This window comes from Marmota flaviventris, chromosome 8 (genome assembly GCF_047511675.1).
Source record: "Marmota flaviventris isolate mMarFla1 chromosome 8, mMarFla1.hap1, whole genome shotgun sequence".
Classification (NCBI taxonomy): Eukaryota; Metazoa; Chordata; class Mammalia; order Rodentia; family Sciuridae; genus Marmota; species Marmota flaviventris.
The window spans coordinates 87,387,009-87,411,714 of record NC_092505.1 but is presented as its reverse complement, the minus strand read 5'-3'; the positions used below and the strand labels follow the sequence as shown (position 1 = coordinate 87,411,714).

Genomic DNA, 24,706 nt, shown 5'->3' with positions numbered 1-24,706 from the left:
CCTTTCCTTTATAAGTGGAGATATGAAGGCTCAAAGTTTTATGACCAGAGTCACAAAACCAGTGAATGGCATGGCTGTGATCTGATCCCAAGCCTGTCTGGTTATGAAACACTGCTCTTTCAGAGGAGGAAAGGTTTGCATTATTTGTGGGATTTAAAGCTAAGTTTAGTTCTCTTTTTCTCAAATATAAATCCCAAACCTGTTTATTTAGAAAATAGAAAAAAAAAAAAAGAAAATAAAGAAGAAAAAAATCACCCATACTTTCATTACCCAAAAGAAAAAGATCATTGATGGTTACTGTACATAGGAAAAGAAAGAGAAAATATAAACTTGAATGTTAAGGACAAGTCATAAGGAACTAAGAAAGGTGTTTCAAACTATAAACCCATCATGTTTTTTTTTTCTTTTTTGTTACCCAACTAAAATTATTGGTTTACTAGATTTAGAAAACCTGGATTCTTGGTTTTGCTTAGCCAAACACTGGTTTCTGGAAACTTCCAAAGTCTGCTTGCCTATGCCCCCAAGATTTTTTTTTTTCCTTAAGTGGAAAATGCAAGATTGGACTGTTCATGCTTCACAGAGAGCTGCCCTTGGGGGTGTTAAAAATAGACAATGTTCCAACTTAGGCTGACTGAATCAGGATCTCTGGCAGAGGGGCCTGGGAATCTACATCTCCCAAGATGTCCAGATGATTGCATCTGAAGATTCAGAACCAGTGATACATATTGTCCCCTGCTTAAATAGGCCTTGGAGTCTGAAGGTTCCACATTAACTCTTTGTTTTTATTTAGGGGATGTAGATACCAGGGATTAAACTCAGGGGCACTTGACCACTGAGCTACATCCCCAGCCCTATTTTGTATTCTATTTAGAGACAGGGTCTCACTGAGTTGCTTAGCACCTTGCTTTTTGCTAACCTAGTTCAAAGGCTGGCTTTGAACTCACGATCCTCCTGTCTCAACCTCCCGAATTCACTTTTAATGGCAGGAAGAGGACTACTCCTGCCAAAACAGGTACTTTTACTGGGAGACCACCTGTCAGGTTATTAGACCTCAGTCCCGAGAGTGATCTCGGGTCTTGCCTGTCCCATCCTTCACCTGTAGGCGCCCAGGTTGATGCAGCTGATTCCCAGGTTGTATCTGGACCGGATAAAGCCTGGCTGAATCTCCAGAGCTCGGGTGTAGGCCTCCACGGCTTCTTCACTGCGGTCTCCATTGGCCAAGGTTGCCCCAAGACGGTTCCATAATGAATAGTCCTGATGACAAAAAGCAGAGTTCTCTAACAACCAGAAGGAGCCTTGCTGACATCGTGCTCACGGACAGGTACCATGATGAGGCGAATTACTCAGACATCGTCATAAATCACTTTGTGAAATGACATTCATTCAACAAAATGCAGTCATCATTTGACGCTGTCATGTAATTAACATTTCTATTCTAGATAGTTCAATATTAACTGCCACAAAACATCAGAGGAAGGGAAATAAAGTGTAGAAGAAATGGGCAAAGTAGGTTGTGGAAACTTATTACAGAGAATATGGTGGTTTCGTGCTGTGCTGTGCACTCTTACCTCTGGCCGAACAGTTAAGGCAGCGTTAAATGCGTCTATTGCTCTGTTGAACTCTCCACTCAGGTGGAACAGTACCCCCAGGCCTGTCTGGAGGTCGGGGTCGATCATGTCTCCATTTTGGTGGGCAGCTTCCAGATATAATTCCTTCACTCCTTCCAGAACAGAGCTACAAAAGAAAACATTAGTTTCTTTACTCAAAGAGTCCAGGCATGAATGATTGACTATTGAAGCTCTTTGGACTATTTCAAGTCTCGCTTTATTGCAGACTGGAAAATTTCTGTCAAAATATCTTAGCTTAAGGAGAAGACTACTAATACTGAACGTTGAAAAATGCAGCTGATTTTCTTGAAATATGTTGTTGCACACATATGGAGCTATCATAAGTAAGGTCTCTACAGGGACAAATCTAGGGACCCTGGGAGTACTAGTGTGGAAACCCCACAGCTAAATTTCCCAGGGCCTCAGTGAGAAAGGACTTAACAAAATCAAGGTTTATTGTGGATGGAAACAAAATTCCTAGGAGAAAGGACTTCCATTTACCCATTCCTAATTCTCAGACTTCATAAAACATGGATCATCAATCAGTACTTATTATATTTCAGGTGAATTTTATGTCCAAAGCAGTTGGCTTTAAAATATGGTACTCAGAGAAATGTCTGTGGGTGCCCATGATGGAGATTATGTGTCCAAAGGATGGTTGCTGTGGTTTGGATAAGTATTCCCCAAAGGCCCATGTATCAAATAAATGCTCCTTTTGCTTATTTGTTGCCACACGGTGGACAGTTTCCTTTGCCGTGTGCTCCCACCATGACACGTTGCCTCACCATGAGCTTCAAAGCAACAGGGCCAATTAACCATGGACTGAAAGTTCCAAAACTATGAGACAAAATAAACCTTTCCTCCTTGTAGGTTGATTATCTCAGGTATTTTGTTACAGTGATGGAAAACGGATTAACATAATAGCTCTGATGTGAGCATCGATCTTTCTATTCAGTGCTCTCTTCCAGCAGAATGCTGCCCTAAAAGCCTTTGTGAAGGGAGTGATGTAGAGATCTGAGGCTCATTCATCACCCTTAAGGTGATTAATTGTGTATTGGGTATTTACTGCCAGTTATAATGAGAAGGATACCTGTCAACTGGGGATTTAGACATCCTTCTAGTGAGGCCTGGAGATCCCTTCTTGCTCTTCACAAGGTATTTGTACTTTGGATTTTGCTTAATCCAATTCTTCAAAGATTCACAGGCATCCTGCTGATGACCAGTGTTTGTGTAACTCACAGCCAAAGCCATTAAAGCTTTCAAATTGTTGGGCTGCAGTTCTAAGCACCTGAAAGAAGACAAAACAGAAATAATTTTAGGTTTTTCAGTTTTCCAACAGTTCTCTAGAAAATTTGAAATCTTTACCAATTAAATGTTGAAAAATGTTATTACATTTGTTTACATCCCTGAAAAACCATGTATCTTCTAATGAAAATCATGGCCAAAGAGGATTTTTAAGAACATTTAAAACTCATCCTGATGATGACTGATTTTTTTAATTGTAATGAATGGTTTTACAACTATGGAAGTATGGCTACTTCCTGCACATAAATTATTACTAGTTAATCTAATGAGAAGAAAAGGATATTATTATTACCTTATCCCCTGCCCCCAAACTGGACTTGAATTATATTTGAATATTCAGAGATGAAAGATTGTACAGTGTTTTGGAGAGGAGAGGGAATTTCCCATTTCCAGACTACTAATGTGGGTTTACAAAGGATTGAGGTGACTGACTGAACCCCCTTATTCTATTCATCTGGCCTCTAGCAAGGGTTTTTTCAAACTTTGAAGTAGAGATGAATCACCTGGGACCCTGAACCTTCCTCTGTACTGCATTCTAGTATAGTGGGTGGGATGGGGCCGAGGAAATACGGGTCTGACAAGCTCCCAGGTAATGATGATAATGGTAGTCCCTGGAAAAGACTTTTTAAGGAACAAGCTCTAAGCAGCACCTAATGCCTCCCTGTGGTGGTCCCAACCTCAGAAACTTATCAGTACTGGGCAGAGTTCTCAACTCTGAATGCTCCCGAGAATGGAAGGTTTAAAACTACCGATGCTTGGTTTCCTAGTCTCAAGCAATTAAACCAGGAGTGCCTGGGAGTCTTTTTTAATTTTATTTAATTTTTTAAAGATCATTCTATTTGCCATGTGTATACAGGGTTAAGAACCACTGACCCAGGGATCCAGAGTCAGGACATGAGGGTTAAAGTTCTGTCTCTTTTACATATAATGTGTGACCTTGACCTTCCCCGATCCCCAGTTCTCTCCTTTATAGAAAATGATCTCAAGGAAGAACAACACCCTAGGCATCACAACATCTTTGGATGATGTGGAATACTGAAATCTAGGATTCTGGGATGGCAAAGCCCCAGATCTAGAATTCTCACATACTAACATTCCGAATCTCTAGGATTTACACATGCACACAGGTTATGTACACTTCCATATATACACACACTCCAGTGGAACCTCTGGACTATATGTGCATGTGCATATACATTCTCCTCCTACAGCTCTATATAAAAAGTACCTTCAAGAAAGGGCAGGGAAAGCGAGAGTCTATTTGGTAGAAACTTTCAGGGCTTCATAGGGATTCTAATCAAGTTAATGGGTGATGCTACCTACATCTACCTCTGTTCCCATTCCCACCCACAAATCTTCATTATCTCAATATGCTTATCCTGAGAAAAACTTTCAGATGCTACAAAAGTCCAGAAAATTAAAAGAAACTGTGTATTTAATGAACCAATTGATTTGCAGATAACAAAATATTGTGGTTGAAGAACACTATTTCGTCATAAGTTCTTGTTTTCTAGAGCTAAGTGTGAGTGACATGTGGCAACCCAGTACTGGTCCTGGCCTGGTTTTTCACACTGTGCTTCAGGAGTGGACAAAAGACAAATGTGGAACTGAGCAAGTGCATTCCCAGGTGTCCACCAGCCAAGGTCATGTGCTTAGCTTCATGTACCTCTGGAGGGCGACAATGGCTGCTTGTTCATTTTCATTCTCTGCCTGTGTTATCCCGAGGAACTGCCAAGCCTACAAAAGACAACTGATGTTATTAACCTTGCAAAAGGAAGCAGGGATTACTCCTGTGTTTAGTTGGCTTACCTGTGGCAGCTCCTGTATGCAGAGCTACCTGACTCAGATACTTTTACGTAAGAGCCCCATAAAAGGAAAAAAATATCACATGCATTTCTTTGTTCAAACTGTCTTGTGACATTTGGGTCAAGATCCTCTGTCATTATTTCTAAATTAATTCACTATTTATCCTTTCCTATCATCCAGTGTTCCAGAAGTCTCTGAATTTCTCAGATCCCATGATATCAGGCATCTTAAAACCAAAAGATCAATATGTAAGATTTCATAATTATAAAGAAAAGGAGTAGAAAATAACCCAAAAATGTAAATAGGCTAAAGTTTACAACTAGAAATATCAAGATATACAACATGAATATATCACATAAACCAAAAAAAAAAAAAATACTTATTATTTCCCCCAAGCATACTGGTGATTTTTAGAGCAGTCTCTATTTTGATTTCACCTATCATGAGTCTTATAATACTTGCTATGAAAAGATTGATCAAGCAGGCTTCTTCCTAGCTTTGGCCACGGTACCATTTTCACTGCCCAGAATGTCATTCATTACCTTAGCCTTGGACTTTCCATAGATATGAAAACTTGGATCCTCACCGGGATCCATTAGGTACAAAGGAACTTAATTTTCTCATTTATAAATCTGGGAAAATAGTGTATACTTTTTTTTTTTTTAACCTCCTAGCGTTGCTGTGTTGAATGATACAGTATACACAAAAACATCTTGTAAAATATATATCATTCACAAATTTAAGATGATGTTATTGTTTCATGCCACTTTTTAAAAATGACAATATTTTGTCAGAATTTTAGTTGTCAGTTCAATCTCGTTCCACTGTAAACCTTTTGAGGAATAAGATATCTGGAGCTTTAACTGGTGAGCAGTTTACTTATTCTTAGTATACAGACCAAGAATTTATCAATAATAAGAGTGAAGGCTAACTAACTATGGATGTGCCAGGCCCTGAGCTGAACACCTCATTTGCAGGAACTAATACTCCTTAGAACACATGGTGAGATATTTACTATTATGAAATGCATTTTACAGATGAGGGAACTGAACCCTAAAAAGCTTTAATGACATGTCCCAGGTCATAGGGCTAACAAGCAGAATAGGAATTTGAACCTATGTAGTTAGAGTAGCTGAGTATAGAAATTTTATTTATTTATTATTTTTGTTTGTTTTACTTAGTTGTACATGATAGAAGAATGCATTTCAATTCATTATTCATAAATGGAGCACAACATTTCAATTCTCTGGTTGTACATGGTGTAGAGACGCACCATTCATGCAGTCATACATGTACCTAGGGTAATGATGTCCATCTCATTCCACCATCTTTCCTACCCCCGTAACCACTCCCCATCCTCCCCTTTGCCCAATTCAAAGTTCCTCCGTTTTGTCTTTTCAATACCACATACTCCTATCCTAAAAATCTCTGCAAACTGCTTTTAGAATATCCATTATAATGATTTCTAAAAATCACTCATAGTCTAAAAAGGAAGCTTTTACACAGCCAATATCATTTTACAAGGCTTTATGGATTTCAAAACGTAGTGGACGGCAGAAGCTCTTTGGTGGTCTCCGAGTGTCTGTCTCTAATCACCTTTCTCATCCCAGACAGAGGGATTTTCTTACATGCAGTCAGATTGAATACCTCTTCTGGGCCATTCTCTCAAGGTTTCCCATGGCCTTCAGACTCAGTTAAAACACTTGCTGTTCTCTCCTTCCCTCCTCTCTCCCACTCTCTCCTCCCCTTTTCTGTTCCACGTGATGCTTCAAGTCCCTCTGCCTCCCTTGCACCACTCCTTCCGAAAAACAACTTGACTTCCTATGGTCTTTAATTCTCTTTCCTTCAAAACCCAACTTCGGATTCACCTGTAGGGGAAGGCTGGATTAGGACCCTGCTCTTTGCTCTCCTAGCACATCCAGACACCATATTCATGACACTATGTCACCTCTCCCAATAGACCACAAAGGTGTCTTTGCATTCCCAGCCCTTCAATATTTAAAGCCAGGACCTAGTGCAATTTTGAGGGTATAGTATTTGCTCAATAAATGTTGAGTGAGTAAATCAAGGGCGATACATGGTGTGACTTGAGACCCAGACAAAACTACACATTGTTCCCTGAAAACCACTGGGTGTGTTTCAGGTTGGCAATTTTGATTTCTTTTTTCATTTTTCATCCCCAACCTTTATCTTTGGGCAGTGTAGATACTGCAGATTAGAAACAGGTACCTACTTATCTCTTAGAATAAATATCACACTAAACCAGGTTAACCCCTTTGGGAACTTTTACTTGGTGAAAATGCCACCCAGGAGAGCCCTGTGCCATCCTGTCTATCCTTAGCACATGAAGCTGCTTCTGAGTCTAGTAGAATGAAGAGGACGGATCTACCTCTGCATCTCCGGGGTCCTGAAGAATCGCTGCCTCCATGAACAGAATGGTGACTGGAAGGTCCCCTTCCTTCAGCCTTTTTAAGCCTTCTTCAAATGCTCCAGGCCAGTCCTTGAAGGGGTTTTCAGTGTGAAAGTAATATCCCTACGACACAGAGAAGGGCCATTACACCATCCATCCACCATCTCTGCATTCTTACATTCAGCAAGACCTCTTTAAATCTTAATTGACTTATTTTGATCGATGTATTCAATTTCAATTAAACTGAATACTGTCCCTTATTATGAATGTAGTGCATGTTCATTGAATAAATTTTAGATGATAGCAAATAACATAAAAGAAAACAAAAAAGTTACTCAAAATGCCACAACTTAAATATGATATGGAGCTGTGCTATTTCTGATATTTGTTTTGTTCTTTTTGTTTTAGCTATTTCCCCTGAAGATTTCAAAATTACTGACTCTTCAAACATGTTTTTTGCTGAGTGCTGCCACCCAACCCTCTGAAATATTAATAAAACATACTGTACATCTCTTTGGAAACTGTGGCCCAAACAGTACCCAAGGCTAAGATACTGTATTATGTAAGATCTTTTTTGCCTCCACCTAGAAAAGTTTTTGCTCTACTGGGGACTATCTTGCCCCTGTTAAAAATGAATGTCTTGCCTGGCACAGTGGTACATGCTTGTAATCCCAGTGGCTTGGGAGGCTGGGGCAGGAGGATCTTGAGTTCAAAGCCAGCCTCAGCAAAAGCAAGGTGCTAAGCAACTCAGTGAGATCCTGTCTCTAAATAAAATACAAAATAGGGCCGGGATGTGGCTCAGTGGTTGAGTGCCCCTGATTTCAATCCCTGGTTACCAGCACCTTCCCCCACAAAAAATGCGTGTCTTAAAGATGGACAGTTTACTCATTGCAAAAATTTAAACAAACAATAATAACCTAGTATTTTTGTGAGTGTATAAATAGGTTCATACTACATCTGTAATCTGTGGCTTAGTCCTCACAGTAGTACATTGTGATTGTTTACCCTATGCCATTAAAATTATTTTTATGGATATATTACATTTATTTATCTGATCTTCTACTGACAGACTTTCACATTATTTAAAATTTTTATTATTATAAAATAAAGTTAAAGTGAGAGCCTCCTTTCTCAAACTCTAGTGCTTTTGCTTATTACCTAAGGATAGAATCTAGAGGGATCAATTTGGTTAAAAGCTTTGAACTGTTTTTAGGCCTTTGGTATATGTAACTAAATATTTTTTGAGAAAGTATTCCCCAACTTACACTATCACCCGAAGTGTCTAACAATATTATTTGTTGTAACTTCACTAGCATAGATCATCATAAAACCCTTCTCCTCTGATAGATGCAAATAAGCTAGTCCATTGATGATGTTACTAAGGCCTAAAATAGATGAAGTGGAGGCCTTCATTTTCCATTAGTGCTTAGAAAGACAAAATCCCTCATCAAGACCACAGTTACCACCAACTTATGTGGTGGATAGTATGGAAACGGGGTGGTTCAGAGGTGAGGGTCCCTGGTAGGCCTCAGGCACACGGCTTGTAGCCCAGTGTCTGATGATCTACATCAACCCTCTCCCTTTTTACCTTAGCTCTGCTTTCTTTGGATAAGACAGCTATTTTTAATAAGATGTTTGTTCTGATTTTGTATGATTGCCTGGCCTTCTGAGAAAGAGAGAGTATTGGGAGGAGAGAAACATTTTAATCACTATGTAAATTGCAGATCTCCTCAAATCAGAGTCTCTTATCCCCAGTACCTACTGCAGAGTAGATAAATATATAAATATTTGTTGCGTGCAGAAAAATATCATTGAAATTATTCAGAAGTGAATGCAATTGACACTCTCTCCATCACAAAACCCCAATACAGACAGACACAGACATGTACTTTTTTTTCTGTGTAAGAAAATTCTACGTCTTTTTCTTTCTTTCAATTAACCCCCTCTCTGCTGGCTTGGCCAAAAGTGCTTTTGAAGGATTGATCTTAGAGCCACCAGGACTTCATGATTGTTCATTGCACAAGTACAGTTGCTGGGACTCCTATCAGAGGAGTATCTCTGAGGACTCCCATTGGGACCTGACCTGGTGGTTTGAAGAGACTTTTTTCCACCATGATTTGCTAGTGGTGTAATGACCACCTGTGAAGCAAGCCCAGGCCCTCCTTCACTCCCTCTCCACTATATAGCTTCTATTGTTGGCACATCAGCAGGACTAAAGAGGCTGATGAGCCCAGTTCTTGCCAATCCACTCTAAATGTTAGTTCTGTAACTGCCCCAAGCAGTCAGGATCCAGGTTCTGGGTGGCCGCCAAATGGTCTGAACACTGACGATAAATAAGAGCTTTTGATTTCAGCTCACTGCCTTTACACATTGGATGGTTATCTTGTTTCCATCTATCGGTGATTTCTCCTAGGTCAGATCGATATTAAATTATCTTTGATTTTTAGATTTCTGACAAAATAGTTATGAACTAATCTATAAAACACGCTGTGAAGAGGATGAGGAAATTTGTCAGCGCGTGTAAGAACGGAATGGGTTTACCTTCTCGCTAGCTGAGACTGTAACTTGGTTCTGGGCTTCTTGGTTCTCAGATATCCAGTTCCTCCGGGCCATCTCTTCCCATTCTGCTTGCATCTTATCCCAAAACTCTGTATCTGACTAGGAGACAGGAAAGCCCAAAGGAGATGATTTAAAAACATGCCACATTATCTGGTTTTCCCAGATGGGGGGTAGTTTTTCTTATTCACCAAAATGAGTTCTGAGGAGGCAAAAGGTGTTTAAGTTGGTCACATCCAACAACTGGTTGAAGATCTTCTGGAAGGGAAAATGTCAAAGTGGACCAGTTGTGATTTTCTCCAGCAGGAAAATAACTACCACTTGAAGGATCAGAAAATCCATTGCAAATGTTCCACAACTTACCTATTTTAAGTTAAAGACCCTGTAAGAAGAAAATGAATTAATACACCTAACCTACTGATCATCACAGCTTAACAGCTCTATATACTGAAAACAATCAGCTGTTTACGCTTGGGATCACATAGTGCTCTGGGAGCTGTGGTCACTGCTTTTGTCAAGCACTGGGAGCTCTGGTCACTGCTTTTGTCAAGCACTGTGAGCTTGTCCTGTGGCATATTACTTGCATAGGAAAAGGCCAAGATTCAAAATTCAAGGTATGATTGCTTTTGGCTGTGTATCACGTTTGCACCATTTTAAAGTAAAAAAAAAAAAAGTCATAAGTTGAGCCATTATAAATTGGGGAGTTCTGAATTTAAGAAAGTTTCAAGTGTGACACCAGCCGACATTTTAAGTTGCTTCTAGAATGTGAGGAATTCGAATAATTGCTTTGGGATTGGCTGGGCAGTGATTTTGGAAAGCAGCTGGCTGTGGACAGGGAAAGTTGATCTTACTCTGTGCTAAACACAGTGGTAGGAGAAAATGGAGTCTGCAGATTAGGGTCCCAGAGCTAGGATTCACAGGATCTGAGTTGCATCTAGTTTCCAAGCCCAGGCTTATCAGTTTATGGCAAACCTGGCCTCCTGGTGCTGAAGAATGAAGGACCTTGGATTTGGGTGTGAAAATGAATGAATCTTCTTCAAGGTCTTTTCTGTGGCAGGATGATACTTTTTTTTTTTTTGAAAAGTATTACTTATTGCGCGCATGTGTATGTGTGTGTGTGTGTGTGTGTTTCCTTTTTAGCTTTCCCATACATCTCCTCTAGGGGAAACCAGGCCAAGGTTTTCCTTGACATCTAGGAAGATGTGTATTCCTACATGAAAGCAGAATTTTTCTTTAAGAGCTGCTCAGGGTTGGCTTCCATTTTATTAAGCCTGAAGAGAGTACTTTAGATGACCTAGAGGGAGAAGGAAGGTGGGAGTGTGTTATAGAGTCTAAGAGAGAGGGGGAACAGTGGGGGAAAGAGATGGAGAGCGCTGGGTGCTGAGTAGAAGGAGACTCTTGCTCAGCTTTTGGGCGTTTCCTAGGAAATTGGCCTGAGCTCAAGAATTTTGAGGAACCATTTGGGCTTGAAGACTGTTAGCAGTTACCATAACAAGAGAGTAGACACTCTGGCCTTGTGTTTGGCACTACATAAGCCTTCCAGATTTTGGGTCTCAGATTAAGTTACCTGACAGTTTGCTAAGAAAGATGCTTGGAAACCACTTTATTTTCATTGAACAAAACAAAACCAAAAGTTGGTGTTCCTTGACTGAATCTGGAACTGACATTCATACTCCCTCTGCAAGTCTCCAGTTCTGCGACTCTAAGTTCTGTGACTTGTCCACACATCCTCTACCTGGCTGGGTTAATTAATCTCCTTTTAATCCTCCTGGTCTTCCTGGGTACTGTCTCTCCCCCAGAAGAATTATTCTCAAAGTTGCTGTGAATGATAGTCATAACCTTATTTACTTTGGCTAAAAGTGTGCATGATCAATCCCAAGCACTAAATAAGTAGTGAGTCTTGATCTCCTTTTTCATTTGGTCCAGAATATTCATCCCTACCCAGTAATGGGTTCTGTCCTATTGGCAGAGGACGCTTCTCCAGGAGGGCTCACAGCGGTGCAAATTGACAATCTGTCTGAGATGTTGGAAACACATGGAATGACTACTAGGTATTTAGGCTAAGGAATAAAATGTAAAATTTCTTTTTTGATGGATCCTTCTAGTAGAATACCAAATTGTGTGAACAGAATGATCTCAAATATAGAAAAGCTATGGGTAGTTATGTGCATTTATGAATATGAATTCCATTATTGTATATAATTATAATGCACGAATAACAAAAGTTATGGGTAGATAAAAGGAAGAAATATGGTACCATGTCCATAACGATCTGTCTTTGGATGAAGGAATGGTGGGTGATATTTTCCTTGCTCTTTTATGCTTTTTGTATTTTCTTTTATAATTAAACAATAAGTTGAACAACAACAACAGCAAATAACTTATCTTCTCTTTTTTTAATACCAGGAAAACTGAATATTATCAGATATTGAAGAGTTTGGAGAAAATTTCAGAGGATGCATTTTAACTTTTCAAGTATGCAGGTTCAATTCGTCTTCATTAGAAATGAAGAAAAATATGCCAAGTGAATTTTATGATATTTACTGACTTTCCTAAACCCCCACTGGGAGATGCAAGAGACCAAGGGCTCTGTGTACTTTGTAAGGCAGACATCTTCCCTAGTGAGAGTCCTTGGAATTCAAAGTATATTACAGGTCTTGTGAGTGAAGGAATGAGAGGGCTACAGGATGTGTACACCAGAGTTCCAGAAGGGTACATCACCCCTTTCCTGCAGTTTCAAATTACAGCTGTAGGTGACTGCTGTGGAATCTCAGCTGAGAGGGGCTGCTGGGCTCTCATTTAATGAGATACACCAAGACTGACTGTTTTCACTTAAAATAAGTTATTGCTGACTAATTAGTGCTCACAGCACGGTTTTCATTTAATTATAGGAGACTACTTTTAGCATAATCAATTTTCATCTAGTCTCAGAATCCAGACTTCATTCACATAGCTGCAATTAACGCAGCTCCCTCTTTAATGAATTTTAGAGAAACCTGAAACATATTTGAATTTTAAACATTTTAGACATGACTCAGGAGATTTTATTTATTGATGATTTTCTTAGCTATTCTGGGATTTCGGTAGATTGGTTTTTATACCTGACATGTAACAAGTTATCTGCTTATGAGCTGTTGTTTGCAATCTATTTCCATTTTTAAGAATAGCTCTCTGATGATATCAATGGTACATGAAACATGGAGTATGGTGGTCAACAGGAGCAGCTTTCTTCTCAGATGAATCTTGGTTCAAGTTCTTTCTCTGTTGTTGACCTTTTGCAAGTCCCTTAAGAAAACTGGCTCTTGTTTTCCTCATCTTTAAAATGAAGATGTAATAGAAACTAGGATTAATTTTTATCCTGACTGAATGATAAAATATATCTGTGGCATAAATCTCATGGTAGATACTCAACAAAAGTAGGTGTTCTTATTAGTGTTTTATCCTATTGGGAAAAAAAATGTAAAGGAAACAAACCTCAAAGCTTATCTACACATGCTGTGAATGTTCTGTTTTTAAATTTTTTATATTGCATATTCTTCTTCTAGACACTTCTACTCTCTTCATTTAAATCTCTCTCTTCCATGTAATGATTCAAAAGTAGGAACAAGGTGAAGAAATTTATGGCAAAGTTCTTTAAGGGACTGTTAGATAGTAATTAAAATAGTGTTTGAAGAATTTATTAAAACATTGAATAGTCCTTGAGTTATAATATTCCTTGAGAAACAATATGGTTGCAATGATAGCAAATATAGTATTATGATTGCTAATAATACAATACTCTGCCAGGGAGAAAGACTGCAGAGAAGTACACAAGTAGTGCTGTTTTTATGGGATGGGATTATGAGTAACTCATCCCAACACCTTTCCTTGTACTTTTCAAAATTTCTCCCAATTAAAAAATTTTTTTTTGTAGTTGTAGATGGAAAGAATGCCTTTATTTTATTTGTTTATTTTTATGTGGTGCTGAGGATCGAACCTAGTGCCTCACGCATGCTAGGCAAGTGCTCCACCACTGAGCTCCGGCCCCAGCCCAAATTTCCTATTGCAAGTCAACATTATTTTGGTGAAAAAGTAAGAGTATATATAAAAAATGCTTAATTCTGTTCTTTTTTTTTGAAATTGCTATTTTATAAAAATTTGTTTTACTTAGTTACACATGACAGTACAATGATCTTGACATATCATACATTTGAATCAGAAGCTTAATTCTTTTCAAATTCAACTTTTCCATGATGTCTTCTTCAATGACCCCACAATAGAACAATTTCTTCAGCTCTGATATTCTATGGAATTGATATCTGTTCCTTCAGCACTGATATTCTGTGGAAGAAGAGAGAAGTGTTCTAGAAGCTCCCTTATCTCTATGAAGCAAGTCATTTAAACCTTATTGTGTCCCCATTTATAAAGTTGGAATATGGCATTTATTAGAAAGCTCAAGCTTCTTTGTTTATGCAGATTAACTTAAACCAGAATCAGCTGGAGGGGAGATCTCAGCACAAGATCACATAGTCTTTTTGAAGGGGCCTTCTATGTTGTTTACTGATCTCTAAAAATTACATTCTAAAGCATTTCCTCAAAAGTATATTTAACATTTTTCCTTTAACTTTTTTATTGTAAAACTATAAAATAAAAATTTCTATATGAATCAAGGCAAAATTAAATATGAATCAATGGGGTTGGGGTTGTAGCTCAGTGGTAGTGCACTTGCCCAGCACGCCCGAGACCCTGGGCTCAATCACTAGCACCATACATACATCACTGGGGAATTTTAAGGGATAGCAGCATATTAGCAGTTCCAATTCATCCATTTATTTTAGTTATCCTTAAGTTAAAATAGAGATACTTCTAATTTTGTGGTCAAACCTAATTGTTAATTAGAAAGATCCTGGAGCTTTGTTAAAAAAAAAAAAAACGATCAGTGTGAGATTGTGTGCCAATTCTGCCTGTGAGAAATCTGGCTTTCTTTTTGCCTCTTTAACATCCATTGATTAACTGTCACTGGATCAAAAACTTAAAAAACAAAACAGAAAAACACCAAACCAAACAAAACCAACTAGCTCTGCTGATGCGGAAGAAAAAGAATCATCTTTTTTATGTGGCAGGGAATTAAAACCATTGTATAAGTTCAGATAAAATATTTATCTCAGCAAACAATTTTTGTGGAAATGAAACTACATGCAGATCAGACTGCAACCTCATCACCCTGGGGTACAATAGTTCAGGAGGATTCCATGTGATAGCCCAGAGAACATAGTCCAACTGGGCTGTACTGATAGAGGTGCAGCACCCTCATGGAGAATGAGATAGACTTTTGATTGGTCAGAATTACTTGGTGTTTTGGGTGCAGTGGTGACAGCTTCATGTAGTTAGGGTCACTGATAAAACTGGAGTCTATTTGGGCAAAAGACATCACAGGCAGGAAGAGTCTTGTTTAGGAAGAATGTGTAGGGGAGCAATTTAAAGCAAGGCTCAGGGGTGTGATGAGAGCTGGGTGAGCTGGCTTAGACTTTTTTTGTAGGCAGCAGAACAAGGATGAATGAATGTCAGTTCCAGGAAGACAGATTTTTACCAAATGCAATATAAAACTGCCCGGAAATAGGTAGAGCTCCTTTCTTCTGAGAAGGAGGGGTTCCCCAACATTAGAAGTCTTCAAATTGAGACAGAATGACCAATGGGAGGAGTCATAGGGAAGTGTCAAAGATCAGATGGAGACTTGACTCAAACAGTTCTAAAAGCTCAGAATTCCTCAGGTTGCACTGTTATTAATAAATATATTTATTTAGTCAAACAGGAAGATGCAAAATTAGTAAAATCTGTATGAAGTAAGAAGTGGACCTGTCATACATTCTCTTTCTCAAAACTAACCATACAGGGAGGAAAACACACAGGTTTGGGGTTCAGGTAGAATAGTCTGGATTTCCCTAGGTCCCTTGTCATGCGACCTTAAGCAAGTTAATCCACATCTTCAACTGAGTTTGCACATCTGTAAAATGTAAATATCCTGTAGAGTGGTTGCGTGGATTAAATGAAATAATGCACATGAAGTGCATAGAATTTGTAACATCTAAGCCCTAAGGAATAGTCAGTTAATGTCATTTTATTTTTACATGGAAAAAGTGTTTCTTAGGATAGTTTACAAACTGTAAATGGTATGGTTCAGAAGTGTTGAAAACAAAAAATATTGGTGCTAGCACTTTGCAGCTGCCTCTGGATAGACAAGCTTCTTTGTTTACAGGAGTCAGCCATCACCGTGGTCTCCAGCAGGTACCTGGGCAAATAGCCTGAGGCTCTTACCAAGTACTGCACTAGCAGAACAGGTGCAGAAACATGGGAAAGAAAAATTAGAAATGATGGAAGGGGAGGAAAGGACACAGAAGGCTGCAAATAATGCAACACAATGCTTGAACAGGATATCAGAAAGAAATTGAGAGCTGTTTCTAACAGAATCTAAGGTAGTTTCCTGTTCTGTGCTCTCTCTTCTCATCTGGCAAGGGGGAGTCTAAAAGAATAAAGAGCAAAACCTGTTGTCCAAATGGGAAGGTGACACCTTCGCATTTGGACAGCCAGGGTATGTCTTTGCAGAATGAAATTTCACATGGTCATAGTAGTGGTATCTTCATTCATGAAGAAGAATTGAAAAAAAAAAAGGAGAAGAAGAATTGTATTGACTGCTCTAGAACACACTGGGGGTTCCTGATGATTTGGGAGTAAGGTTTTGTGGGGCCAATTTCTTAGGAGCCGTTTATTTCTTGCAGGCGTCCTGGGTGCTCTTTGGGCCAGTAAGGGCAGGTGACTAGGGATACATTCCCACAGGCATGAGGAGATGGTGATAAGGTCCTTTGCATTTGAGCCTAGTCTCATGTCACGTGTGATGACAAGTCTTGAGAATAAGGAAGCTGTTATGTGGACAGTGAGCCACCAGCCATGTGCTCAGCTGCAAATAGGATTCCTTTTCCTTTAGCCATCTGAACAGGTAGAAAAAAGACCTGGAAAACTCCCTATCTGTTAAAACAATAAGCTCTTAGAAATATGTATAAACCCAGACTACATGTATATCATTGGGCTTTGCATCATGTGACTATTAGAACAAAACATAAAAGAGATAATTCTTTTTCTTCCACATCAGCAGAGCTGGTTGGTTTTGTTTGGTTTGGTGTTTGTTTTTGTTTTGTTTTTTAAGTTTTTGATCCAGTGACAGTTAATCAATAGATGTTAAAGAGGCAAAAAGAAAGCCAGATTTCTCACAGGCAGAATTGGCACACAATCTCACATTGATCGGTTTTTTTTTTTTTTTTTAACAAAGCTCCAGGATCTTTCTAATTAACAATTAGGTTTGACCACAAAATTAGAAGTATCTCTATTTTAACTTAAGGATAACTAAAATAAATGGATGAATTGGAACTGCTAATATGCTGCTATCCCTTAAAATTCCCCAGTGATGTATGTATGGTGCCAGTGATTGAGCCCAGGGTCTTGGGTGTGCTGGGCAAATGCACTACCACTGAGCTACAACCCCAACCCCATTGATTTGATTCATATTTAATTTTGCCCTGATTCATATAGATTGACACAAGAAGTCAATTGTCCAATGAAATATAAAAATGGCGATAACTATAATTCAGGAGAGGGTGAGCAAATATGATGCAGAGAGAGATGAAATCACTTATTCATTGTCACCTTACTATTGATAAATGACAGAGGCAGAATTCAAAACAATCCACTCTTTCCTTTTGTGGCAGATCAACTCTTCCAAAAATGATCATAGCAGTATTGCTGTTCCCCACTGCCACGGTTTGAATGTGTCCTCCAAAGTTCATGTGTGAAACTTAATCCCTAATCCAAAGGTATTGGAAGGCGGGACCAAATGAGAGGTGATTAGGTTGTGATGCCTGCATGCAAGGATTGATGAAATGATCATGGGAGTGTGTTGGCTATCATGAGAATGGTTTTTGTTATAAAAGGCCTTCTTTGTCTGTCTCTCAAGTGTGTTCTCTTGTCAAGTGGTGGCTTCTGCTATGTATGACACAACAAAAAGGCCCTCGCCAGATGTGGTCCCTTCATCCTGACCTTCCCAGCTTCCAGAACTGTAAGAAATAAATTTCTGTTTTTAAAATAAAGTACCCAGTCTATGGTATTTTGTGATAGCAGCACAAAATGGATTGACACCTATCTTCTTGAGAACCTTGCCACACTCCCATAAGAGGTATAGTTTATGGCCCTGTCTTCAAATACCTATATTGATAAATAAAATGCAATGGAAGCAACCTGGAATGACTTCTTAGGGCAGCTCCTAAAAGGTGATATAGTTTTCTATGCCTTTTCCTCTTTTTCTTGACATTCTACCCTTGGAATCCAGCTACCATGTTGCCAGGAAGCTCAAGCCCAGAGGAAGGCCACATGTCTGTGTTCCAGCTATGACCTTAGTTAGTCTTAGGTGACTGACAGCACAAATGTTCTGACATGTGAGCAAGCTGCCTTCAAATGGTTCCAGCTCCTCTCCATTGCCCCCAGCTTCAAGTCATCCTGACATCTAGGGGAACAAGATGAGTTATCTTCTCTGAGCTCCACTGGAATTCCAGAGTTCTGAGCAAAATAAAAATTGTTATCTCCTGCAAAAGTATTGGAGTAATGTTTTACACAGTCATGGTAACTGGAACACCTATTACTCTTCTAGGTTGGAGGACTGGAGTATGGAATGAAGACTAGGCTTAGAGAAAGGACAGTAGACTGGGGCTTCCTCCAGGGATGGAAGGCTGATGAAGCTTAGCAGCATTCCCCAACAGAGTGCTCTAGGAGCAGAGGTTCTTTAGGTTTAAGAGATTCTTCAGGTTAAACCTGAGGCTTCAGATTGGTGACTTGAAGACCAGATTTGACTAAGACTGCTTGACCAAGGCTCCTTTGACCTCTCTTTTCAACGGGTCTCAACCCTTGGCTTCCACATTTGTCTTTTGCAGAGTCTAGTTGTACCAACGATCCTGCTAAGACAGTTTAGTGAGAATCCTCCATCTTCAGTATCTCTTCACTTTTCTGTCTGATGGAATCCTTTACTTTCCCAATCCCAGGTGGTCTACCACAATAGTCAGCCTTTAGCAAGAATCTGTTAGGTCAATTTAACCAAAACCCTTCTCTACCCCTGTTGTTCCCTCTTAATAATTTTCCATCCATGGACCCCCACCTGGCTCCATGGCTATAGATCCTCACTTGTCCATGCTTTTTTCAGTATTTGGAACCGAGCTGAGTTATAAACATCTGTTTTACTCTTTTGCAATGTTTCTGAATAAAATCCACTTTGTTGCACATGGATTTCCAATTTTCCCAGCTCTCACCATGCACAAAACTCAACTCAAAGTGGATCAAGGACCTAGGAATTAAACCAGAGACACCATGTCTATTAGAAGAAAAAGTAGGTCCAAATTTCCATCATGTCAGATTATGCCCCAGCTTCCTTAATAAGACTCCTATAGCACAAGAATTAATATCAAGAATCAACAGATGGGATGGATTCAAACTAAAAAGCTTCTTCTCAGCAAAAGAAACAATCAGTGAGGTGAATAGAGAGCCTACTAATTGGGAATAAATTCTTACCACACATATGTCAGAGCAAAAATCTCTAGAATATATAAATAACTCAAAAATCTTAACACCAAAAAATCAAACAACCCAATCAATATACAATCAGAAACAAATATATGAAAAAATCAGAAGAGGATATACAATCAGTCAACAGATATATGAAAAAATGTTCGACATCTCTAGCAATTAGAGAAATGCAAATTAAAAGTACTCTAAGATTTCATCTCACCATTTGTGCATGGTGAGAGCTGGGAAAATTGGAAATCCATGTGCATTCAAGTCAGAATGGCAGCTATTAAGAATACAAACAGTAAGTGTTGGTGAGGATGTGGGGAAAAAGGCACACTCATACGTTGCTAGTGGGACTGCAAATTGGTGCAGCCAATGTGGAAAGCAGTATGGAGACTCCTTGGAAAACTGGAAATGGAACCACCATTTGGCCCAGCTATCCCTCTCCTTGGTCTATATCCAAAGGACTTAAAAACAGAATACTATAGGAACATAGCCACATCAAGGTTTATAGCAGCACAATTCACAATAGCTAAACTGTGGAACCAACCTAGATGCCCTTCAGTAGATGAATGGATAATGGAATATTATTCAGCATTAAAAGAGAATAAAATCATGGCGTTTGCAGGTAAATGGATGGAGCTGGAGAATACAATGCTAAGTGAAATTAGCCATCCCAAAAAACCAAATGCCGAATGATTTCTCTGATTTAAGGATGTTGATCCATAATATGCTGTGGGGGTGGTGGTGGGAGGATTAAATGAATTCTAGATAGGGCAAAAGGGAAAAGGGGAGGGAGAGGAAGGGAGTAGGAAAGGGGTAGGAAAGACAGTGGAATGCAATGGTCATCATTATCTAAGTACATGGATGAAGACACGAAGGATGTGACTCTACTTTGTGTACAACCAGAGATATGAAAAATTGTGCTCTACATGTGTAATATGAATTACAATGCATTCTGTTGTCACATATAACAAATTAAAATTTAAAAAAAGAGAAAAAAGACAATAGCAGTCCAAAAAAATCCATTTTTACTGCTTCCATTACTGTTCAGCTCTAGTCTTTTTTAGTAGATGTAGCCAAGACATGTGTTTCCTCTACCTTATCTTAGTTGCAAAATTTCACATAAAAACTTGTGCTAAAACATTTCATGAAGATCAGTTAACACTAGGCTCACATTTCAAAAGCAGAGAGCTTCAGGAGATACATATGGTTCCACTACATCCCAGCCACCACCAGGTCCTTATCTACCTGGCTGGCTCTGTGGGCAACTGAGTTTACAACTTCTGGACAGAAATAAATAGGTCTCTTTCTGTGTAAATTGCCAGGATCTTTATATGCTAATGTATATTTTAAATCTCTGAGAGGAGAATATGAGCAATAGTTCTGAATGTATTTTATCTTGAAGTGTGTGTGTGTGTGTGTGTGTGTGTGTGTGTAACACAGCATGGAAAATGCTGAAATAGACACCCAGGGTGTGAAAAATCTGAAGTTCCACAAAAACAGAGATCTTTGGTGGAATAATTTTTGTGTATCCTGAGACCAGCTCTCAGGGGTAGGAGTTTATCACACATAGTTTGTTTTTATGTGATTGTGCCCAGTGAAACTCATCTCCAATTAACCAGCAGGTTTTCTCATCCTCACATCTGCTGTGTGACTCAGAATTCTTCAAGATTTTATTGTTGTTATTGTTCCAGAAAGGGAAATGAAACCAAGAATGTAGAAGGAAAAATTAAAATAAATCTTAGTGTGTTTTGAGAAGAAAACTCATTTGATATAGTCATCTTTTTAATGCTAACCAGTTATTTAAAATGGCCTTTGAAACAACATATAATTATGTATAGAGAATGGACAAAGACTGAGAGAAACACGGAAAGACAAAAACAGGTGATCTATTAGTGGAGTGGGCTGTCTAAGTAGTTCTGATCTTTCCTCTCCAACATTTTGATTTCTCTTGTTGTTTCTTTTAAAATAATCTAAATAAGAGAAATTCCCATAAAGGAATTATTTTCTGGTAACTAACAAGATTTTATTCTGTGGTTGGTCAGGGCCTGCAAAAATAATAGCATTCAATCTGTATATGGAGTAAAAATCGGAGTTGATAATCCACTTGAATCAAATGTATGAAATATGATATGTCAAGAGCTTTGTAATGTTTTGAACAACTAATAATAATAATAATAATAAAATAATAGCATTCAAACATTATCTCATACTGGGAATGCAGATTAAGAGCAGGAGTTGGGGAGTGAGACTAGGTTTTCAGCTCAGCTCTGGCACTTCATAATTGGTGTGACCTTGAACTAGTTGCTGAATGTCTCTGAGTTCTAGTCTCCCACCTTAAAATGGGAAAAACACTCATGTGAGAGGCCTGTTGTGAGCACACAGTGAATGATAAAGGTAAAGCCTTTGGCTTAGAACACAAAACACCATTGCAGGGGCAGCACTTAAAGCTAAAACTGCTAAAACATCCTTAGTATGTCTGGGGATAACTGGTTCCTTCCTCAGTCCTTTTCCTTTGAAAAGGCCACACACGAGAGGGATTATATTAAAAGGAGTTTCTTTTGTAGTATTTTCCTCTATACTAATGGATTTAAACTTGCTGTATTGAATACCTGTGCAGATACTACCTTTCATTTTGTGGAAATATTTCACCCCACCCTTTTAGGATATTAAAAAAAAAAACACCCAAAACTGATTCTGTCATTTTGGCAAGAAAAGTCCAATTAAGGGGCTGGGGTTGTGGCTCAGTGGTGGAGCGCTTGCCTCACATGTGTGGGGCACTGGGTTCGATCCTCAGCACCACATAAAAACAAGTAAATAAAATAAAGGTATGTGTCCAGCTACAACTAACAAAATATTAAAAAAAAAAAAAAAAGAAAAGTCCAATTAAAAGAAAATCCATTACATTGTTTTGATCATTTTGTGCTGATATTCTAATTCCTTCCTTTTTCTTTATTTGATTGTCACAATGGTGGACCAGATGTGAAGACAGAGTCTAGATCCAGTTTGTTAAGAGGCTGTTGGGTGAGAAGATGGTTCATACTGAATTCTCTGATGCTAAAATCAAACGGGCAGACTCAACAGCAAGGTGAGGATTCTGAAAATCTGCCAGCGGCTCCCCAGCCCTGGACGTGGTGGTGCTGACACCACGTGGGAAAGTGAATGTGCCCATGCTGGGGATGGATCCCATGGAGCTATGAGTTTCTGTTATACCCACCAATGCTTTAAAAAAATCCAGATGGCCCAAATCATCACACATTCTCCCTGTGTATTGATTTATTGGCCTGTGAGGATTAATTTGGACAGGATTAGAGAAATATTTTCTCTGCCAAGGATACTAGGCATGGGATCTCACTTCTTGGCAGCTGCTGCCTCATTCTCAGTATCAAAACACTGAAAAAGAGAGGCCCAATAAAATGCCAGGCCAGAGGCTCCACCAGCGTAGGAGAAAATCTGCCATCTGAGCTCTCTTTCCCACAGAACCTGATAGATGGAGCAGGGGAGGCTCCGGGGGACTGGGCTTCCTCTATTTTCATTTACCTGACTCCACTAGTAAGATCTGTTGTACTGGAACTGCAGTGGTCCCAGGAGCTATCATGTAATTAGGGAACCCATTTTGAAAAGCCAGACACACACAACAGTTTGAAAAAGAAATACGAGCATGTGCTAGAGACTAATGCTTTTCCAATGTCTTTATAAAATGGATTTTTTTTTCATGTAGACCCTCTTTGATTGAGGAAATTCATAAATTTTGAAGAGGAGCATTTAAACTTAATTCACTTATTCAGCAAACATGATTGCCAAGCTTTCCATGGGGCAGGCAATACTCTAGTCACCAGAGTGTAGCAAGGAACAAGAGAGAGGCTAATGTGCAGCTGGTGCATGCACCCTGCTGGGGACAGACAGGCCACAAAGTGCTTCGAAGGCTGAGAAAGGGGCATCAGTATACTCTGGGAGAAAAGAGGAGAGAAGCCGACCTAAACATGGAAGGTAGGCGTCTCCTTGGATGCAGAGATAGCCAGGCAAGGCTCTGATGTTGAACAGAAGTTAACCAGGTAACGGGGTGAGGAAGGAACAATTATGGCAGGAGGAACAGCAAGTGCAAAAGCTAGGAGCAAGATCCCCCAGCCTGTTTAGGTAACTGATGATTTATCACGATGCCAGTGTAGATATCAAGGTAGGAGGAGTCACAGTTGAGGATGCAGAGACAGGAATGGTCCAGATCATTAAAAGATTTTGTAAAGCTGGGTCAGCAAGTTTGAACTTTATTCTATGGACAAGTGAGAAATCATTATGTAGACCTCTGTTTTTAGAAAGATTACTCAGTCTGGATAATAGAATCAATAGGACTTAGTGTTCAGTTAGATGTTACTTTGGAGGGAAGTGTAGGGAGGAGAGAGAGAATGAATGGACAGGGCTTCTCATGTGGAGGTTCCTGTTTCCTGAATCAGAGAACAGAAAAGGCAAAACAGGGTTATGAAGAGGAGTTAGGACCAGGATGTGTTCAGCTGGAGGGGTCTCCAGAGTGTTCAAACACAGATGTTGTGTGTTGAGTAAGTTGTGGGCCACGTCTCAGGTGTAGAATCAAGTGTCTCAGGTGTAGAATCAGAGACAGAGATATGAAATTAGAGTCACTGCCATGTGGCTGTTAATTGGAATCATGTAAGGGAACATATTTGACCAGTGAGAGTGTCAGGAGAGAAGAGTGGGCTTCTAGCAGGGTATCCCCAGGAACACTGGCAATAAGGAGTAGGCAGTACAAGAACTCACTAGAGAATGGTCAGAAAGCCCAAAAGAAGGCAACCATGAAGTAAAGAAAGTGTTTAGCAGTATCAAATGCTACAAAGAAGCTCAATTAGGCTGAGGTCTGTCTATGAGTTAACAATCACAGAGTCATAATCTTGTCCAAAGCAAGCTATGTGGAATAGGGGAAGAAGCCAGACTACCATGGGTTGAGAGCAAATGAGCATAAAATGATGCACACATTGTCTTACATGGAACAGTAAATGCAGCATCTTTGTAATGCAGACTGATGGAAACCATGAAGTAGCTAAAAAATTCCTGTCTTCACTTAATTGGCCTTTTTTCTCATTCAATTTTATATATTTTTTATCTACCTACCCACCTACATACCTATTTATCTACATGTCTAATCTTTAACTGACTTATTGGAATCACAGCTAAAGTGAAGGATGGGAGGGAAGAGCTGAGACACAATCCTGCTTTTCTTTTCCTGTTTATTGTCTTATAGAATTTGGGGATCACAACAGGAAGGAGCAGGTCTTAGGAGGGTCTAATGCAACCCCTCTTCATGGGGATGGATTGTGGGAAGCGGACAGAACAGAGATACATTTGGAGGCTAAAATGGATTTAGATCAGGTGATTGCAGTGGTAACAAAAAGGAAAGGCTGAATCTCAGAGATTTTGTAAGGAAGAA

At 39.3% G+C, this 24,706-nt stretch overlaps 2 protein-coding genes across 6 annotated transcripts in view; one reads left to right on the top strand and one right to left on the bottom strand.

Annotated features, from left to right (window-relative positions):
• Usp13 (ubiquitin specific peptidase 13) overlaps positions 1-12,167 on the top strand; it is a 133,631-nt gene extending 121,464 nt beyond the window's left edge. The window contains exon 21 of the mRNA XM_071615446.1: positions 12,091-12,167. Coding sequence (XP_071471547.1) covers positions 12,091-12,151 — 61 coding nt within the window. The 3' untranslated portion in view covers positions 12,152-12,167. The remainder of the gene's footprint in view (positions 1-12,090) is intronic.
• Positions 1-24,706, bottom strand: part of Pex5l (peroxisomal biogenesis factor 5 like) — a 166,932-nt gene that overhangs the window by 4,587 nt on the left and 137,639 nt on the right. For all 5 annotated transcript variants that reach the window (XM_027942162.2, XM_027942166.2, XM_027942163.2 and 2 more), the window contains 6 exons: positions 9,670-9,786; positions 7,108-7,251; positions 4,579-4,649; positions 2,698-2,895; positions 1,569-1,734; positions 1,097-1,254 (listed from right to left, as the gene is read on the bottom strand). In XM_027942162.2, the coding sequence (XP_027797963.1) occupies positions 1,097-1,254; positions 1,569-1,734; positions 2,698-2,895; positions 4,579-4,649; positions 7,108-7,251; positions 9,670-9,786 (854 nt within the window). The remainder of the gene's footprint in view (positions 1-1,096; positions 1,255-1,568; positions 1,735-2,697; positions 2,896-4,578; positions 4,650-7,107; positions 7,252-9,669; positions 9,787-24,706) is intronic.